At 42.9% G+C, this 20,693-nt stretch overlaps 2 protein-coding genes across 2 annotated transcripts in view; both read right to left on the bottom strand.

The window, feature by feature from the left end:
- The window catches only part of LOC308294647 (glyceraldehyde-3-phosphate dehydrogenase 2), a 23,215-nt gene extending 12,528 nt beyond the window's left edge, over positions 1-10,687 (bottom strand). The window contains exon 1 of the mRNA XM_080737407.1: positions 10,662-10,687. The gene's annotated coding sequence lies outside the window, so the exon portion shown is untranslated. The remainder of the gene's footprint in view (positions 1-10,661) is intronic.
- A 9,594-nt stretch (positions 10,688-20,281) lies between these two features.
- The window catches only part of LOC308300240 (potassium-transporting ATPase alpha chain 1-like), a gene marked incomplete at both ends in the record, with an annotated part of 44,454 nt that continues 44,042 nt past the window's right edge, over positions 20,282-20,693 (bottom strand). Inside the window, one exon of the mRNA XM_080744053.1 lies at positions 20,282-20,310. Within this exon, the coding sequence (XP_080600179.1) occupies positions 20,282-20,310 (29 nt within the window). The remainder of the gene's footprint in view (positions 20,311-20,693) is intronic.

The following is a 20,693-nucleotide window of genomic DNA, read 5'->3' as shown; positions in this document are numbered from 1 at the left end:
CACAACTGACATTTTCGTGCGCGGAAGTGAATCGCGATTCGGGTTGTGATTTCGATTCACTAAATCGGACGTCAATTTCGATATTGTGACAGCCCTAGAGGTTAAGGAATGAAAGTTGTCAAAGGAAGCTTCTCACTATAGTAAGACAACAGGTAAAGGTGTGTGTGTATGTGAGTGCATGTGTGAGAGAGAGATACAGTAAGCAAGGGCGCAGAGGATTACCCTTGAAGTTGTTTGGCTGTCATTTTAGACTACTGTAATCTCCTAATCTGCTGTATGTGTGTGCAGAATTGTGGGGCAGTCAGTCAATCCCACACATACCGCACGGCATTATGGGAACCCTTTAAATAGACCTAACGGGGCAACGAGATTAGGATAAACCAGCTAACACACACACACACACAGTCACACACACACACACACACACACACACACACACACACACACACACACAGTCACACACACACACACACACACACACACACACACTCACACACACACACACACACACACACAGAGTTGGGTTGGCTTCAGTGGTGCACGTGGTCTCGATATAGTTAGTTTTACAACCTCACCTTACTGCCTGTCAGGGTTACCCAATTTACCCCACAGCACGGGGATGCCACGCCACGCCCCCATCACTTGACAACAAGGAAGACAGACACTCTGACAGCAAGGCCTTGGGGCCTCGTGATGCCCGCGAGGCGCGCCCAAGCGAGTCGCTAGGCGGCAAAGTGCCCGCCCCAAGCAGTCAATGGCCTTGTAGTCAACTAGCGTGTCGTCTGAGTTGGCGGTGGACTAACAAGTTAATCATCCGTTTCTAAATTGCACATTGTACTTGTACACATTGACGATGACGTGTCGTGGGCGTTAGGCTAGCTAACGTTAGCAGGCTATCTAGTTCGCTGCATAATGTAAACAGACTGTCTGGAAGCGGGTGCACATCACTTCAACGCAGCCAGTGTGTAGCCAATTAAAAAGATGGGGGCATGGATGGAGATATTTGCAGGCATGAAACGCATGCACGTGGATTAACAGTTATGTCAAGTTACATTACACCACAGTATGTTAGCCATGCATACACACTGGGGTTTTAAGAACACAGCAATAAATAGTTCAAGTTTGATTTCCCTTTAAGTAATCTTTAATCAAAGAATTCAAAATGAATTAATTAGCAAAAAATATAAATATATATTCAGAGACACACATCCAGCGAGGAGTTCTCTCTAAAACCACATCTACCGTATATACTAAGTAAAAACATGAAATGATTAATAAATAAAATATTGAGACACAAAGCTGTGGTTAGTTGGTTCTACTTTATACAGAGTATAGCCGAAAATAACAGATCTACAAGTGCACAGCGTTGTGAGCTTGTAGATCGTCTATTTTCTGTCTTCTTTCAGGCTAGAGCAGCCAGCCAGCCAGACAGACAGACGGGGTGCAAGACAGAGAACTGGGAGACAGGAGCATTAAGAGAGAAGAAGTGAAAGTGATGAGAGGGCATGGAGAGTTGGAGACAGACAGACAGACAGACAGACAGACAGACAGACAGACAGACAGACAGACAGACAGACAGACATGCCCCCATGGTCCTCTCATATCCCTGGCCTGTTTTGTATTCTGGACCCTGCTGTCTGTATGTCTGCCTGCATTCACACATTAACTGCAATGTTCTCTCTCTCTCTCTCCCCTTTACACATGCAGGTCTCTCTCTCTCCATCCATCTTCTCTTTCTAAATGGTAAATGGTGCATTTATATAGCACCTTTATCCAAGGCGTTTTACATGGATTGTGCATTGCATTCACACACACATTCATACACCGATGGCAGAGGAAACCATGCAAGGCACCAACCTGCTCACCGGGAGCAACTAGAGGTTCAGAGTCTTGCTGAAGGACTCTACGACACTAACTCTGGGGGAGCCCGGGATCGAACTGGAAACCCTTCGGGAACCCTCTGTGTTCTAATGACGGTTTCTCTACCCCCGAGCCACTGCCGCCCCTCTCTCTGGCTTTCCTGTCCCTGTGTCTTTGGCTCTTTGCATCTCTCCATTTCATCTCAACAGTGCTCTTGCCCTTGCGTTGGCAGAAAATGGCTGCCCTCTCTGTGTGTCCGTGCGTGTGCCACACACCCACACACACCTTAACTGTGCGTCTAAGAATGGCCACCTTCTGTTTGTGGGTACGTGCACGTATGCACACACCTCATTCATTGTGTGACAGCCACTGCTGGTGTCAGCAACCTTATGAAGACTCCGTCATCGGGAGTTATATTGCAGCGTGTGTGTGTGTGTGTGTGTGTGTGTGTGTGTGTGTGTGTGTGTGTGTGTGTGTGTGTGTGTGTGTGTGTGTGTGTGTGTGTGCGTGTGCATGTCGACACAACCCTGTTCCAACGGCCTGTTGCCTGGTTACAACGTGGGCTGTATGGCCAATAGAGTTGCTTCTTTGTATGTGAGCCAATCAACATGGATCTGGTATTCAACACCATTTCTCGACACACACACACACACACACACACACACACACACACACACACACACACACACACACACACACACACACACACACACACACACACACACACACACACACACACACACACACACAACACACACACACAGTATTGTGTTGAGTGGCACAGTTAGTTAACAGCTTTGTAGCAGCATGTTGCAATCTGCTGGCACTCCTTTACAAGAAGAGACAGTGGACGGACGGACAGACAGACAGACAGACAGACAGACAGACAGACAGACAGACAGACAGACAGACAGACAGACAGACAGACAGACAGACAGACAGACAGACAGACAGACAGCTACACAGGCACCGTGGGTTACACATGATTCCACATTCACCACTTCACAGATTCACTATTTTAGAGGTCTATACAGTGGATGTGAACTGAGAGTGTGAATTATTGGTGCTGAGAAAATAGCCCTCTCCTCTGATTGGCTGACCAGACAAGAGTGTTTGTCCAATAAGAGAGAGGCTCTAGATGGGTTCTCCCTCTTCATTTTCTCTCTCTCTCTCTCTCTCTCTCTCTCTTTCTCTCTCTCTCTCTCTCTCTCTCTCTCTCCCTCCTTGTATGTCACTCTCTCCCTGAATAAATCTTTGGGAACTGACATATTCCATTTATTATGACAGTTCAATCTAAATCAAATAGAAAATAAAACATTGAACGCTCTTCTACTGAAGGTAAATTGTGTAACATACTCCGCACTTCTCTCTCTCACACATCCTCCAATCCATCCATCCTCCTCACCCCTCTCCTCTCACTCCATCTGTTCCTCTCCTCTCCCGCTCTCCTCATCTCCATCCATCCATCCATCCATCCATCCCCTCTCTTCCTCGTTCACTCTCTCTCCATCCTTCAGCAGGCCAGGCTGTATCTCCTCATCCTCTACTCTCCTGGTCTCTTTTCTTTCCATGAGTCACCTCGACCGCCTCCTCTTCTTTCTGTCACTCTTTTACTCAGCTATCTCATGCTCTCCTCTTTTACAGTACAATCCCGTTGTCTCTCCATCTACATGTCAAGCAAGCCCCCTCCATCATGAGCAACCTTGTGTCACTGTCAAAAAAGCTAAAAATGAATTGACTAATTGAATAGAAAGGTGCAATTCTGGGAAATTGCAAGTGTGGTTGCACTGATGCGAGTCGCGAGGAATCCACTGGGAACTGAATTCCGTCTTACCATTTATATTATATACTGTATATTGTGATGACAAGTGAAGCATAGCCTCGGAAACCCAGGGTTATTTTGGCGATCGGAAGAAAAATAAAGCCTGGGCTAGCCCCCCTATAACTGTGGTTCATTACATTTTAATTGTATATAAAATAAGTGTAGCCGATATCTTATTTTACATCAGTATTGTTCATGTGAACTGGTTTGTTTAGGCTTATCCATTATAATTATAAAATCGCTATGATTTATCACTCGTTTTCCACCGCGGATAACTTCCTCATTTACTCAAAGCGGACAGCAGCAGGAGTCATCCAGGCGCCGGAGGACTAGAGATGGGATTTATGGCTCTTTGAAGTGAGCCAGGATCCCTGGGATCCGTTCGTTTCAAAGAGCCGTTGAAAAGACTGTCTCATTTTAGTTATTTCGTTACTTTAGTTATTTACATCTACATTGCAAGTAAAGAATGTTTGTACTTTTTCCACAACTGTTCATTAGAAAGGAACGGCTGCCTAATACCTATACTGCGAACCGGATCCCATCGCTCATTTCAAAGAGCCGTTCTAAAGACTCGATTCGTTCGCTAACCCGGTGAGATTTGCCGGGGGCATAGAATGTCCACGTTAGGTTAGACTAAGTGAAGCATGACAACAGTGACAATAGTGACAACAGTGTCAGTGAAGCATGACCCAAAGCTTCACTTTTACGTTTGTACAAAAGTTTACAAAAAGCAGGTTCGCTTTGCTGGCAGAATAATCTCAGACCGAATGCCTACAACAACCGCACTAATTATACTGGTTCAACATATCAGCAAAATGTTGTCTTTCACTTGTCTTCTGATAACAATATGGTCCAAAAAGGCCCCATGCTATGACCTATTTTACACACACACACACACACACACACACACACACACACACACACACACACACACACACACACACACACACACACACACACACACACACACACACACACACACAATGGGGGCAGTGTCTATGTGGGTCACTCCCCCCTGGGGACATGACTAATGTCATGTGACTGATGCCCAGCCAGCCAGAAACAGACCCAAAAAACAACAGAAATCTGTTGCGTCTCATTTGTTTTATATGCAAGGATTGGAAGGACCTTTTGTATTGCCGATTAGCCTCTTACACCAGGCCTGTGCAACTGTTCATCTGTCTGCTTGCCTCTTCCAGACAGTTAAGAAGAAGCAGGCAGCAACAGGTTGATCACAGGCTGCACAAAACGGGAAGGAAAGCAGTCGGTCGGTCAGAGGCAGCGCAACAGACGGTGAAATGGGTGATAAGCCAGACTGGACAATGGACAATGTCTAATCCAATTGTTCTCTCAGACATAATGGAGGTCCGAGAGGAGAGGAGAGGAGAGGAGAGGAGAGGAGAGGAGAGGAGAGGAGAGGAGAGGAGAGGAGAGGAGAAGAGGAGAGGAGAGGAGAGGAGAGATACCTCCTCCCCTTTGCACTGCAATGTGCAATGACACAGCATTTCACTTCCCCAAGATGGCTGCCAACACCAAAAATTGTCTGTCACACAAGACATACACATATTATTACTAGTTGCGTAAACCTAATGACCTTTTCCTGTTCCATCTACACCAGGGGTCTTCAAGGTTCAGGCCAAGGACCCCTTAGTTGAGAGAGAGAGATGCAGCAGGGATATTTAACTGTCACTACATTTAGTCTGCTCTTTTCCCCCTCTACACCAAACCTCTTTACCAAAAATAGCTGATCTGAGCTTGATCTACGAGCAGATCTATAAGCGTTGTGAGCTTGTATATCTGCTATTTTTGGCTAAAGTTCAGAATAAGGACACTAAGGTGGTTAATATAAAAAAAGGATAAAATCACACAAAGATTTGGAGGACCCCCTGTAGTAACTCTGAGGACCCCCCCCCCCCCTCTCTCTCTCTCTCTCTCACGATTGTGGTAGTTTTCCACTGTTGGGATTTCATTGGCTGGGAGCCCAGATGCAGCCAGCAAAACCGGCAGCCAATTAGTCATTCTATTCATTCTGCTTGTCCCGCCCCACAGTGAGTCCCTCCTCAACTGAAGCAAGTTTCAATAAGTGAGAATTACACCACACAGGCACCTTAGCCGTCCGATAATTTACGTGCTGATGGATTCCGTATCGTTTCAATTCCTCACTTTCAATTAGAATACCTCATTTCACTAATTGGCATCGTTCCTCTCTAGTTGAAGGGTGTGTTAATGAGTGAAATCAGCTGGTGAGAGTTTTCACATGCCAGGAGGAGGGAGGCTGGCACAGCCAGAGGATCTATGGTTATTTGGGGGTCCTCACTCCTCACATGGAAAGGGTTGGGAAAAAACACAATATCCCTCAAGAGAAGAGAGCCTCTAACAGTGTGAGTCACTCAACAGTGCTGTGCCGAAACGCACGTACCGTACATATGGAAAAATGAATTAGTAATAGGGGAGCTGTATTGAACTGCAGTCGATTGAAGACGAGCGATTGCTCTACTGTGGTCTCACACACACACACACACACACACACACACACACACACACACACACACACACACACACACACACACACACACACACACACACACACACACAGGTTCACAGACAGGTTCACAGCTTCCACAGCCCTAGGAGCTTGTGTCATCAGGTTGTGGACAGTCAGTCATCCTATGGACAGCTACCGGTCAGTCATGTCGTTACGGTCTGACAAGCAGGTTGATTCCAACCAAACATGGCCTACACTAATTAAGACTCTTCCCCCACTCTTTGGAGGAAGGTCATTGTTATTGGTAAAGCAGCCTTCACGTTACACAATGCTTAAAAAGCAGTACTCACAAACATTTATGTATACAATAAGAGGAAGCAGAGTCGTGTCCAGAAAGCTGCAGAGGATCAAGTTCAAGTCCAATAAATCCAATGTTCTCTCAAGGCCATTTTGTCCTTCTTACTATGCGTTTAGTCAGTGGCTGGCCTAAAGGGGACCGTTATGAACAGGATATCGAGTCATTGTGGAGTTCCGTCTGTCTTACACACATCCTGAATAAGATTACCAAACAGAACACTCAACTGGCTCTGACAGGAAAAACATCACATAATAAGTTCAAGCAAGCAAGCCAGATGAACCAATCAGAACAATAATGAGTATATGCCAGATGAATCTCACAACAATAATTTCCCTTGGGAGTTCAATAAAGATTCTGTATCTTAGCTCAGGAGACAAAATAGAAGCCAGGCTGAGTGACAAATGATACATTTTTATCACAGTGTCCTTAAAGATAGTATTTCTGGGTGCCCGCTGGCCAACTGGTCCAGGCGCATACCACATAGGCATTGCCACATAGGCATGGATGCCTGACGGACGGCGTCACCGGTTCGATTCCCAATTCGGACAACCTTTGCCGCATGTCGCACCCCATCTCTCCCCCCATTTCCTGTCAGTCTACTGTCCTATCAATAAAGGCATAAAAGCCAAAAACAAATCTAAATCTATATATATATATATATATATATATATATATATATATATATATATATATATATATATATATATATATATATATATATATATATCATATTTCTCATGTGGCTCTTTGACAGGGAGAAAGGTCTGCTGCCTTCTACTAATCAGGGGTGAGATGCCGACTTATTTTGCTGCACGCGCGCGCGCCTCGCCGCCTCATATGCACACTAATTAACAATAAAAACAGCGTGCGCGCATGACGTCATGAATTTAGAGGACCCACACTTCTAAAATCAATATCACACCACTGCTACTAATAGTTAGGATGAATACAGAGGACAAGCTCCAGGTATGTGCACATTTGTATTGTTAAAATGTACACTTGTGTTTGCCTCACCAGTCACCACACCCAGTGGACACTAACATTGGTGAGTTTCCGTAGCCACTAGCCGTATAAAGAATGCATTGTATCTAAACAGACAAGTTGTTTTAGCTTGATGATCACATCTCGACACATAATACTTTATACCAGTTTCTTCCTATTTTGGGCATTTTATACTAAAATAGTCGATTTGCAATGCTCCAGATAGTCAGATCCATTTTTTTTTTATTGTTTAATATTAAACTTTGTCAGACGGTTGGATCATCCCCACGATGCTCTCACTATAGACCGAATTCCTGAGCGCTTCCCTGTGTAGATGCAACCTGCGGTGCAACCAGCAGCCAGAGGTGGGGTAGAAGTACAATTATTGAAAATGGGAAACCCTCAAGTAAAGTACAAATACTCAAAATTGTACTTACTGTAAAAGTACTGTACTTAAGTAAATGTAGGCTATAAGTTACTTTACACGAGTGTTTACACCGCAGCTAATAGCGGCGGCGGACTCTCCAGGGTGTCGCTCGGGAAATCGGTCTGTAAATGCCATATAAAGCATTAAAGCAGCATGGATGGACAGGTTGCGAGTGTTTGTTGAATTGCATGGTTGTAGCCTGCATGAACCCTGTGTGTAGCGTCAGCCCAGGGCTAAGAAGACCGAGTTAAGAGGGATAGGAAGCTGTAATTGGATAACAGTCTACAACACGCTGAGCATGTACGTACAGTAGCACGTACACACACACACACGCACACACACACACACACACACACACACACACACACACACACACACACACACACACACACACACACACACACACACACACACACACACACACACACACACACACACTTCTACGTCTTTAGCCAGCACTGTCTCTCATCCACTCCCACTTAGTACAGTAAACACAGCAGTAGAACAAGTCAACATTTGAATTCCAACATCATCGTGAGCTATGCGATGCACTGTGCTTAAAGCATTTGTGGCTATAACACAACATGCTAGTAGTGACAAGCTACTGTGAAATATGGCATCATCATGCTAACTATTTAGCTTCCCCCAGCATTCAACGCAAGGAAGATGGTATTTTATTAAAATCGTTTCTGTCTGTCTGTCTGTCTGTCTGTCTGTCTGTCCAGCTCTACTTCGGTTCACTGCCGAGCCGTTTCCGGACCAAACAGAGCTGTAGGATAAAGCTTCCATCATCCCTGCTGCGACCTTCCCTCACAGCAGGACCAATGACCTTCAGCTGTGAAACGAGAGCAGCCATCCATGATGCCTGCATCCAGCCACACCTACACTGCACAAGTCCTGAGTGTCTGTCCATAAGGCCTCCATTTGTACCCCCTCAGAGCTACACACATGAAACACTCTGGATTTTACAGTGCACTGACTGAGGCCCGAGGGAATTCAATCGATGTGTCGCATGCAGGACAGGAGCACAACGGCCACTGTGTGAATTACGAGGTTTTGTCACCAGATTGTATGACATTTTAGGGATAATTTGTGGACATATTTTCACCTTAACGTTAGCCATTGAATACTGACTGTATTTAGAATCAAATCTCGTACTAATTCTTTATTACTACTCTTTTCGAAACCTGTTGCACGTCAGCTGAGACAAGAAAAAGAAAAACTGAACTTCTCATTATTCTAAATGTGCCTTTGAATATGCTTGTTTTCTAATGACCAGACAGACCTACATCTTATGTTGCTCTAAAGGCTTCAACAGGTATGAGAGAGACTGCGGCAGAGTCATGCGACACGGAGGACAGTTTGTCCTGTGTCCTTCAACTGCATCATCAGGAGACAAACTGTCATTTCATCTTCAGAGATAAACCCTTCCAACTCATCCTCATTCAAATCCTATTTACTCCAACACTGCACTCACTGAATGAATGAATGAATGAATGAATGAATGAATGAATACAATAGCTGTTATTTCATCATTCTCAGTCTCACAGCCATAGCAAGACCAAACCATAACTTGAAGCTTAATTAGCCTATCCTATATATTCCGGTGTAATAAGGTATCGCTTGTCGAAAATCTGTTTTCGGCACCGTATTAATATTACCTACGGTGCAATAAACAAGGCATTAGCTACAGAAAAGCAATGACGTAGCAAGGAGACCTTCCATGATGACGATGGAGGGAGGCACGTAGCCTATAGCTTCACAAATACATGTCTTGTCTGTTACACTTCTTACATTTGCTCATCAATTTAAAGGCTACACTAATGCCTAAACACATATATTTATGTAGCCAACAAATCCACATTCTCCCAAAATATCTCATTTAATTGACGCTGCCTACAGAATAGTATGATGTCTCAATATAGATGAACTCGACCAATGCTTATATTACATAATTACAACGATTAAGACCACAATGCAAGCGAATATGTCGTGCAAAAACGGTGGTTATGTGTAGGCTAATATCATATGAATGCACTTCCGTACAAACTGCAGCATCGGGTCACGTTACATCCCCTCCTCTCTCTCTCTCCTCCTCCTCTACTCTTCCTCAGCCCACTGAACCCGAGCTGCGAATGAATGAATCAACTAACATTCACCCAGCTAGAATTATACCCCATAAAAGGCTTTATTATAATTTTACTCCATAAAAAATGCCTCCAACCGTTGTATAGTTTGCGTGCATGCGTGTGCGTGGTTGGAACTGGAATAGATGACGCAACAACACACTCTCTCTCACATCGTGTGTTACACAACCATGGGCGCATCATCACCCCGAACATGAACATGACTTTCAACATTATTTAACGTTTCCTTCTTTAAAAAAATAATAATAATACTTTTATATATTAATACATACATTTACAATGTATTATTGCGTTCGTGTATTACAACATTAGTGCTGCAACGGCACTTATATGCGTTATGTAATAAATGAATGCAAAAATACATTAGAAATGAATGGGAAAAGTGGGCAGATATCGATACGCATGACGTTACACTTAATACACACCCACCACTTTAGCTTCTTTTCTCGCGGAAGGCAACGAGAAGAGAGACAAAAGAGGGTTTGACGTCGTTAAAAATGACACAATGTCTTTGAAATGAAGTGTATTTTTCTTTAAACGTCGTGTTTTATCCGGGGTTGGTGTGCTGTTCGGTGTCTTACCTTTCTGGCTTGGAGGATGCTGGCTTGTGGACGAGCCCTCGCACCGCCCGCCCTTTTTATGCAGGACACGTGACACCGCCGGGGCGGTGACGTCACGTTCCGCCTTGCTGTGTGTGTGAAGGATCCATTCTGGACGAGGCCCAGGGCACGAACCATGCAGGGGTTGTCATGGTAACCACAGTACAGAGGAGGGAGGGGGGGGAGAGAGATGGAGACTGGAGAGATGGGGAGAGAGAGAGAGAGAGATGCAGAGAGAGAGAGAAAGAGAGAGAGAGGGAGAAAGAGAAAGAGAGTGTGAGAAAGGGAGGGAGGGGGGAAAGAGATGGGGAGAGAGAGAGGGAGAAAGAGGGAGAGAGGGGGAAAGAGAGTGTAAGAAAGATGCAGAGAGAGAGAGAGAGAGAGAAAGAGGCCGACAAGACATCATGCTGTCATCAGACATGTGTGTGCGTGTGTGTGCGCGTGCGTGTGTGTGTGTGTGTGTGTGTGTGTGTGTGTGTGTGTGTGTGTGTGTGTGTGTGTGTGTGCATGCTTTCTGCTTTTGTAATTGATGTTATCCTAGATAAAGTACTATGTAGTAGTACTAAAGTACTTCTATCCGTCTGTCTTTCAATGTTATATGAGATACAGAAAGCGGTTCCTGTGTAAATAAGCCGTAAAGCATAGGATCTCCTTTTAGTTGACCTTGTACCAGGGATTTGTGCTGTCATGAAACTGTAGGCTACTTTTTTTCTATTGCAAACTGCTAATAAACTCCTCATCAATCAATCAATGTGTGTGTGCGTGCGTGTGTGTCTTTTAAGTCAACAGGTTTTCCTACAATCCACAAGAGCAGCTATTTTAAAAGGATGAATGCAGAAGTGTATTAAGGTCTTCTAAATATTTAACAGTGATGTAAAACACAAAGCCTAGCTACCACTGGTCACCACAGATCTCACATCTACGCACTGCATTTAAAATATTTAATCTATATTGTCTCGATCTTGGTCTATAAGGACTATAGAAGCAATATTGTATGGCCTCCAGTGTAAGGGTGTTGTGTAAAGGACTGCGTGCACTTGTTTGTGCGTGCGTGCGTGTGTACCGGTATGCGTGCGTGCGCGCATGTGTGTGCAAACTGTGCATGCGCGTGTGCATGTGTGTGCATTGCAGTCTTACATAAGGCGTATGCAGTAGGCATGTCACGTTCCAGCCAGACTGCAGAGAGAGAGCTGCAGGACTGTGGATTGGAGGATATATGTTTGATGGTGACTGTACTGCATGCACACTGCAGTATCATATGGATGCATGCAAAGCATTAAACACCTGAACCCCAGCATCCATCCCTGTTCTGGGTGGAACCTTCACCAAAAATACCCCATCGACAAGCTTGTAGATCTGCTATTGTTGGTGAAGAGAGTGAGAGTTGGTGTAGATGGAAAAAGAACACATCGACTCTGGTCCGTTAGAGCAGGGTTTCCCAAAGTAGGTGCCGTGGCACCTTAGGGTGCCATGATGCCAGTCCAGGGGTGCCTCAGGATAATCTGATAATATTTGGTATTCATCGATATCACTATCAATATCACTTCACTATGCTTAGCAAAACAGGCCTGATTTGCACGTACTTGATGAGTTCTTTTTCCAGCTATACGGCCAACTCTCGTCACCAAAAATAGCAGATCTACAAGCTCACAACGCGTCACAATGTGATGCGTTGTGAGCAGAATAGGGATGCTGTGGTTCAAGTGGTTAAACACACCTTTTTAATATCAAATGGTTCCATATGTAGGCTACACTCTCAGAGTTACAGACCCCTGGCTGGTGGTCCCCGAGGCCCGATGTTGAGAAACAGTGATCTTTCGAGTTAGGTTGGTCCTGTCATATTTCTTTCTATATTATAATATATATTCTCCCCCTGTTGTATTTGATGAAGGAATTGGCTGATGAAATTAGGAAACTGATGAGAGGAGTTCAATGTTGTAGTAGCCTACTAGTGGTTCTCAACCTTTTCAGACCGCAACCCCCAAAATAATCATATTTTAACTGGATCCCCCCCATGCAGGCCCCCACCCTGACTAGCACTGATTGATTGATTGATTGATTGATTGATTGATTGATTGATTGAAGACTTTATAGAAGTTTAGAATTTTGCATAGAAAAGGGTACAGTTTCATGTACATGCAGTTCACTGGTACAAGGTCAACTAAAAGGAGATCCTAGAAAGCACTTATTTACACAGGAAACCACTTAAGCATCTCATATAACATTGAGTGACAGATGGATAGAACACAGTAGGCTACTATGCAGTAGATAGTCAGAGAAAAAAATCAAAAATGCCTCATAAGAGTTGAGGCATTACATTTTGTATAACATGACCCACAGGTTGAGAACCAGTGCTCTAATCTATAGTCCATATAATTAAATTCTGTTGTGTTTTCATGCCTGTCAGGGAGTTATGGTGGTTTGTTAAGAACAAGAACAAAATCTGTAGACTACCCTAAAGGAAATATCAATAGAATTCAATTATATTATATTAGTAGGCCTATATTATAGTTGCAACGTTGCATCATTATCATCCTGCCCAGTGCCCCGCCCTCATGCCGCAGCACGTGGCTCAGCTCAGGGAGAGGCAGGTCTACGTGATGTTAGATGCGTAGAGACTCACAGGGAAATCCCTGCAATGTGGACAGGATGGAACATTGACTCATAAGAAGACTAGCCTACTGTAGGCAGCAGCCTACTGTCCCATAAACCCCGTGAAACACTGGTTTTCACCACATTTCTACATCTTTGACATGAAATTTGATTTCCTCTTTTGCAAGGAGGGAATGAATTGCTGCCATGTGGTTGCGGTTATTAACGGTTTGAGCAGTTAACAACTTAACATGGATGGATGTGGTCATGGTGACGTAATAACATAATAGGCCTGCTACAATGTTCTGATAATAGACAATTTTATTGGTAATAGATAACCGTTTTATTGACGTTTTAATTTAGCTTAATTTAAAGAGAACTGTTGATATGATTACAAAGAGAAGCATCATTTAATATGTAACATGCTGCTCAACAGTGCTCCCGTGTGGTGAGCCGTTGTAACTAAGAGCACAGCATTTCAGTATCTTGTCATTATGATTTGCCACATATTTTGAGTGGCCAAGCCATGGTTTTGTTTTGCTACGTTAGCAGCACTATTCTAACACATCAATATTGCACCTGTTGAAGATGCCTATTGGTAAATATTAAATAGGCTACTTCAGAACTTCAGCCTTTTTAATCTCTGCAACAACTCCCCTTTTAGTCTGAAAACCTCATCTATAGCCTACATCAGGACTGAATATGATTAGCCAGATGAAATCAGTCAAGGCTATACCAGAGCAGTATAATCAGAGAGTGGTGTCACCGCGGGGTCAGAAACAGCGCTGGTCACGTGGTTCATTGTCACTTTACACCTCATAGACTTCAATGCATTTTGTAAACTTCCGGTTCGCCGTTTGTCACTATAGGGACTGTCGGTTATGACATCACCGCAAGATTCGGGGCTTAACTCCGCCCACTTTGGCGGCCATTGCCATTGCTAGGTCTTGGATGCATCAAGATCAGTCTGTACTAGTTCTACTTGTTGAGCAAGCAACGATACTTTTACTTCAATTGCTCTAGGCTTTGATTGCATTTCAATAAAACGATATTTGATCAACATAACGATCACACACATTTTACTGTTTATAGGGAATGTTATATTATTATAAACCGATCTTTATTTCCAAAGCAATGGATGAATGTGATGGCTGTTCTGATCTGCTTGTGCTCTTTCTGCGCTCATGCATGGACAGCCGAAGTCGTGATTTTAGCGTGATATCTTTTTATTGGTAGACAATAATGAGCACCAGCAAATGAAAGCAGACATTCCAGTGAATATGGACACGTTTAAATTTTAATTTGTTGATGAAAATTGACCGAGTAATGGCCGGGTCAAATTGCAAGTGGTCTTGGCAGTGGCCCAATAACTGGCTAGGCACGCTATGTGGTGTAAAGTAATGAAGTATATTTACTTAAGTACTGTACTTAAGTACACTTTTGAGTTATGTGTACTTTGCCAATATTTTTACTTCTTCTCCACTACATCTCTGATCCAAATATTGTAACATTTTAGGCGACTGTTTATAGGGAATGTTATATTATTATCCGATCTTTATTTCCAAAGCAATGGATGAATGTGATGGCTGTTCTGATCTGCTTGCTCTTTCTGCGCTCATGCATGGACAGATTTTAGCGTGATATCTTTTTATTGGGAGACAATAATGAGCACCAGCAAATGAAAGCAGACATTCCAGTGAATATGGACACGTTTAAATTTTTATTTTTTGATGAAAATTGACCGAGTAATGGCCGAGTCAAATTGCAAGTGGTCTTGGCAGTGGCCCAATAACTGGCTGTAGGCACGCTATGTGGTGTAAAGTAATTAAGTATATTTACTTAAGTACTGTACTTAAGTAGGCCTACACTTTTGAGTTATATGTACTTTGCCAATATTTTTACTTCTTCTCCACTACATCTCTGATCCAAATATTGTAGGCCTGCTTTTACTCCACTGCATTTATTTCAAAACTTTAGTTAGTAATGCTAGGCCTACTATACTTTTGATTATTATTACAAAACATCATTAACCACTTCAGCATATACATATATCTTGACCATTTGAAAATAGCCGATCTACAAGCTTACAATGTTAGATCCATGCTATTTTCAAAAGATGTTTTGATAACTTGAAAGGGACATTCTGCACAATGAGTAGGCCTACTTTTACTGTTGGTACTTTAAGTACATTTTGATACCATTACCAATACTTTTATACTTTTACTCATGTACATTTTGACTTGGCCTACTGGACTTCGACTTGTAATAGAGTACACTTGCATTGACCAATCAGTCTTATCTACAACCAGCGAACTGTCAATGCTGTTCTCCGGTCATCGCTTCCTTTTATCCAAGAGTCTTACAAGAAAGATAGCAACTAAGATGGCGGACGGAAGTGGCTGATTTTTGCAAGGCCCCGCCCAGTCCTCACCCCCTATACGCCAATAGATGTGTGCGTAGAAGACCTGGCCCCATGAAGTGAACGGGAGTGACGCAACTCTCCATTCTAGGGATACATAATATAAGATTTCTGTTCCTCATTTTGATGGGACCCCCCTAGAACCCCCTCAAGGACCACTGTGGGACCACAGACCCCACTTTAAGAACCACTGGCCTATAATCCATACATGTAAACTCAGACTAGTGAACAACTCCAACCACCAATTAAATACATTTCAACTCAACTCCTACAACCTATAGTTCATTCATGGCAGTCTACATGTAATAGTTTTGCATAAATGACTCAGCATTATGAGCTCCACCACTAACAAATTAAAAGAGAAAGGGATGCTACAGCGTTCAAGGCTTGTGAATTATTTAAAGTTGTTCTTTGGCTCAAAAAGGGTAAAAACCTCTCCAGACAAAAACCTAAAATTAGTTCATGGACATGAAGCTATAAAGCTTTAATGTCGTGCTACTTCACAATGGAACAGTTTAAAGCAAAACAAAAACTTAGCAAAACAAAAACTTGTTTCGGGCCCAAAGGTGGCCTCCATCAGGGCAGACGAGGAAAGCTTAAAGTATCTATTTATGCACCAGGGACATGAACTCAATGCACCGTCCTAGAAATAAAGGACAATGACGTCACCATCGCCTCCCCTCCCTCTTCACACAGGAAGTGGATTCTGTCGAGTCATGCTGTGTAGAAGTGAATGAGGATGCTGATAGTAAAGAATAGCTTTTTGACGGTAAAGCTCTGCTTGCTTTGGTCCCTATATTTATCTCTGTACATATCATATCTTATCAGAAGCCAAGGACACTATAGCATCCGCTTGCATGAGGTTTTAACCTTGACTGTTCTACAGGCTCATACAGAGCTGGGCAAAAACAAAGTAGGGCTGCAACTATCAATCATTACTATAGATTCATAATTTTATTTAACAAAACAATATGTAAACAATTCCATTAACTGCTCAATTCCTATTTTACACTTTGTCGCACAATGATGTTGTGGAAAAATCGTGAAAAATGCTGATCTGCAAGTACACACAATGCATCGCAACACATACGCACACAGACTGCTAACACTGATGATGCCGTATAGTCTCCATTTGAAAGGATTGATTGATTGATTGAAGACTTTATTAGAAGTTTGCATAGGAAAAGGTACAGTTTCATGACGGTACAGTTCACTGGTACAAGGTCTACTAAAAGGAGATCCATGAAAAGACTAAGCTTATTTCCACTGGAAACCATTGAAGTATCTCATATAACATTGAATGACAGACAAATAGAACACAGTACTATGCAGTAGATATGTAAAGAAAAACAAAATAGAAGACAGTAAGTCAAAACAAACAGTATATACAAAGAAGGGGCAGGGGAGGGTAGGGTTGGGCTAGATTCTTTTTTACCAGTTGCGAACGGCTGCTGCCTGTAAGTGGTTTTTCAGGGCAATTTTAAAGGATGCTAGTGATCCACACTCCTTTGTGGCCTTCGGTAAGGCTTTCCACATTTTGGTGGTATAGCAGAAAAAAGAGTTTGACCCTTTGTTGGTTTTGACTCTGGGTTGAAAGTGATCTGTGGCGCTGCCTCTGGTGTTGTAATTATGGACATCCTTAATGTTTATAAAGTATTTTGACAGGTACTTGGGTATCATAGTGGTGTAGTGTATCTTGTACACCAGGCCCATTGCAAGTTGCTGTACTCTGTCAACTACTCTGAGCCACCCCACTCTTAACTGGTGAGTAGCGGTGAGGTGAGTCTGATAGGGAAGTCTAAGCAGGACCCTAATTAGTTTATTTTGGGCTGTTTGTAGTTTAGTTTTCAGGGCTTGTGGGGCGTCACAATACCATACGTGGACTCCGTAGTCAAAGAGGGGCTGGATTATTGCACCAGCTATGGTCTTCAGTGTGTTGGAATTGACCATCGGGGCGATCCTCTGTAGGAAACGAGTTCGTTGGTTGATTTTATTTATTACTTTAGAAGTCATCTTTTCACTGGAAAGATTAGCTTCAAGGATACATCCTAAGTAAGAGATTTCGTTTTTTCGTGTTATGACCTTGTCACCCACTTTGATTGTGAAGTTATCAACTTTTTTGAGGTTATGATTTGATCCAAAGAGGATGGACTCTGTTTTACCCAGGTGAATTGATAATTTGTTGTCGTTAAGCCATGTGCAGATCTTACTTAGTTCAGAGTTAAGTGTCTTCTCAACCTGCAAGTGGTCCTTGCCCGAGACTAGGAGAGCCGAGTCATCCGCGAACAGGAACAGGTTGCAGTCACAAGCAGATGCCATGTCGTTCACGTATATTAGGAACAACAGAGGTCCCAGTATGCTACCTTGAGGAACACCACAGTTTACCGGGAGGGGGGGGGACAGGGTACCGTTAATCTCCACCACCTGTTCCCTCCCCACCAGGTAAGACTGCATCCACCTCACTGCTGCGCTGTCAAGACCGATGGCTTTTAGTTTCTCAATCAGAATAGAATGATTTACGGTGTCAAATGCCTTCTGGAGGTCCATCATGACCATGCCGCTATATTTGCTGTCATCCGCTTCGCGTTTGATTTGGTCAGTCAAATAGAGAAGGCATGTGTCAGTGGAATGAGATTTTCTGAATCCAGATTGGAACTCGTAAATCAGATTATTCTCATCGAGATATCTTGCTATCTGTTCGTAGACTATTTTCTCCATGACTTTGGATATGGAGCTAAGAATGGAAACGGGACGGTAGTTTCCAGGGTCTAGTTTGCTACCTTTTTTATGCAGGGGGGTTACTTTTGCTAGTTTGAAGTCCTGTGGGACATGACCCTGTTCGATGGAAAGGTTAATTATGTGGGTAATTATTGGAGCAATGGTGGCGGCTGAATCTCTGAGAAATCTAGCTGGAATTTTATCAAGGCCAGTGGCCTTGTGTTGAGGTAGGGCACTCAGTTTTTTAAACACTTCATCAGTTGTCACTGTGGCAAGTTTAAAACTGTCTTTTCTGACGCCCAGTTTATTGTAGAATTTCTTAACAAATTTTACACCATACCGCCCAGATGGGGCGACCAGTTTTTCAACCAGCGAACGGGCCACGGTGGTAAAGGTTTCGTTAAGATGGGTAGCCACTTCACATTTGTCAGAAATGAGAGCGGTGTCCGTTTTGATGTTTATGCTGTAGCCTATGGTTTTAGGTTTTAAGCCTAATGTGTTGTTAAGCAACTTCCATAGGTCTCGTGGTTTGTTTTTGAATTCGTCGATTTTTTCATCAATGTAGTTTTTTTGGGCGGCTCTAATATAGGCAGTTGTCTGGTTTCTAAGCTTCTTGCACTGAGCAGTAAGATGCTTGATTTGGATATTGAGGTCAGGGTTGAATTTTTTTTTAAGTTTTTTGCAGCACTTACGTTTTTCATCGTACTTTTACGTAGGAGCATTAAAGTATTGGAAGTTACTACTAGTAACAGACTAAGCTAGCAGTAGTCTTGGCTCCCAGGCCAGGACTGATGTACAGTATCAGTATGAGTAGTAACACAATAAACATGCACGCACACACGCAAATGAATGCTATAGGGGTGCCTGCTGGCCTAATGGCCCAGGCGCATACCACATAGGCATTTCCATATAGGCATTGATGCCTGACGGCGTAGCCAGTGCGATTCCCATTCCAGACGACCTTTGCCGCATGTCACTCCCCGTCTCTCCTGTCAGACTATTGTCCTATCCAGTAAAAGCCCCAAAACAAATCTTTAAAAAAAGAATGCTACAGTATCTCAAATAATATTTTTCACTGAATTGAGTACAAAGGACCCCAATGAGAACAAGCCATAGTGCTTTCTTGTTTTTAAATCCTCTTAGCAGAGCTTGTATCGAACTTTACTTTCCTGTTATTTATTCTGCTAACTGCAAATAAAGTAGGCTATTCATGGGTTGCATTTGTAGTCCTACACCAGCCATTTTGAGGACCAACACAGGTGTTTTGATTAACGTAGAACATCGGTTCTATGCCAATCAAACAAATTGAACACCTGTGTTTAGGACTACAAATGCAACCCATGAATTCAACCAATCAATCAATCAATCAATCAATCAATCAATCAATCAACAGAGTCGTTATCAGTTTTACAACAGTGTTTATTCATAAAAATACAATGCACACACAGCCGCAGAGCTGGAATAAAGGCCATTTTGTTTAAATTATTCATTGATGATGACCAGTAATTATTACCAGGTGATTAAGACAGGCTCTTATGTCAGTATAATGTAATATGAACATTAACAGTGAAGAGGGTGGTCAGGCCTATAAAAACAATTTAAATCGACACGCAAATTAGACCATAAAGATGTGATGGTGCAACTGTGAATGGACAAGGTAATGGTAGCCTGGAATCCAGACAGAGGTTCGCTCGTTTCAGCATTATCGTTTTTGATTACTGTATTATTTTTTTTCCACCACTTCGCAAATCTGTCTGGATACCAGGCTAAGGTAATGGAGCCATTGGATTTGTATACTGTAAATGATAACAGATGAATGAATGAATGAATACATGGATTCTGAAAGAATGGATGAATGGAGGGATGAATGGTCTCAGTAGTACAACTCCTGATCCCACCAACCTGAGAGAGAGAGAGAGAGAGAGAGAGAGAGAGAGAGAGAGAGAGAGAGAGAGAGAGAGAGAAGACAAGAATGGTATCGTTGCTGTCGGGAAGAAAACTCTTATGTCCATATTTTAACTTTTCGTGTGTTTTCTTATATAGCCTAATTAATGCCCTACCCTCAAAAGAAAAGAAAAAAACACGTCAATTCGCGCCACGCATTTCAAGCTTGCAGATCTGCTATTTGAGCTATTTTTGAATTTGAATCCCTGTAAAATAACAGTTTTGGACATAATTATGCGGTTTCCACCTGACAGAGATAATATACTGGATGATGGATGGCGATGGATGGATGGATGGATGGATGGATGGATGGATGGATGGACCATTGGTTCTCAACCTTT

Source organism: Nannobrachium achirus (genome assembly GCF_963921795.1).
Source record: "Nannobrachium achirus genome assembly, chromosome: 2".
NCBI lineage: Eukaryota > Metazoa > Chordata > Actinopteri > Myctophiformes > Myctophidae > Nannobrachium > Nannobrachium achirus.
The sequence above is the reverse complement of the archived record's forward strand: the minus strand, read 5'-3'. Positions and strand labels throughout refer to the sequence as shown.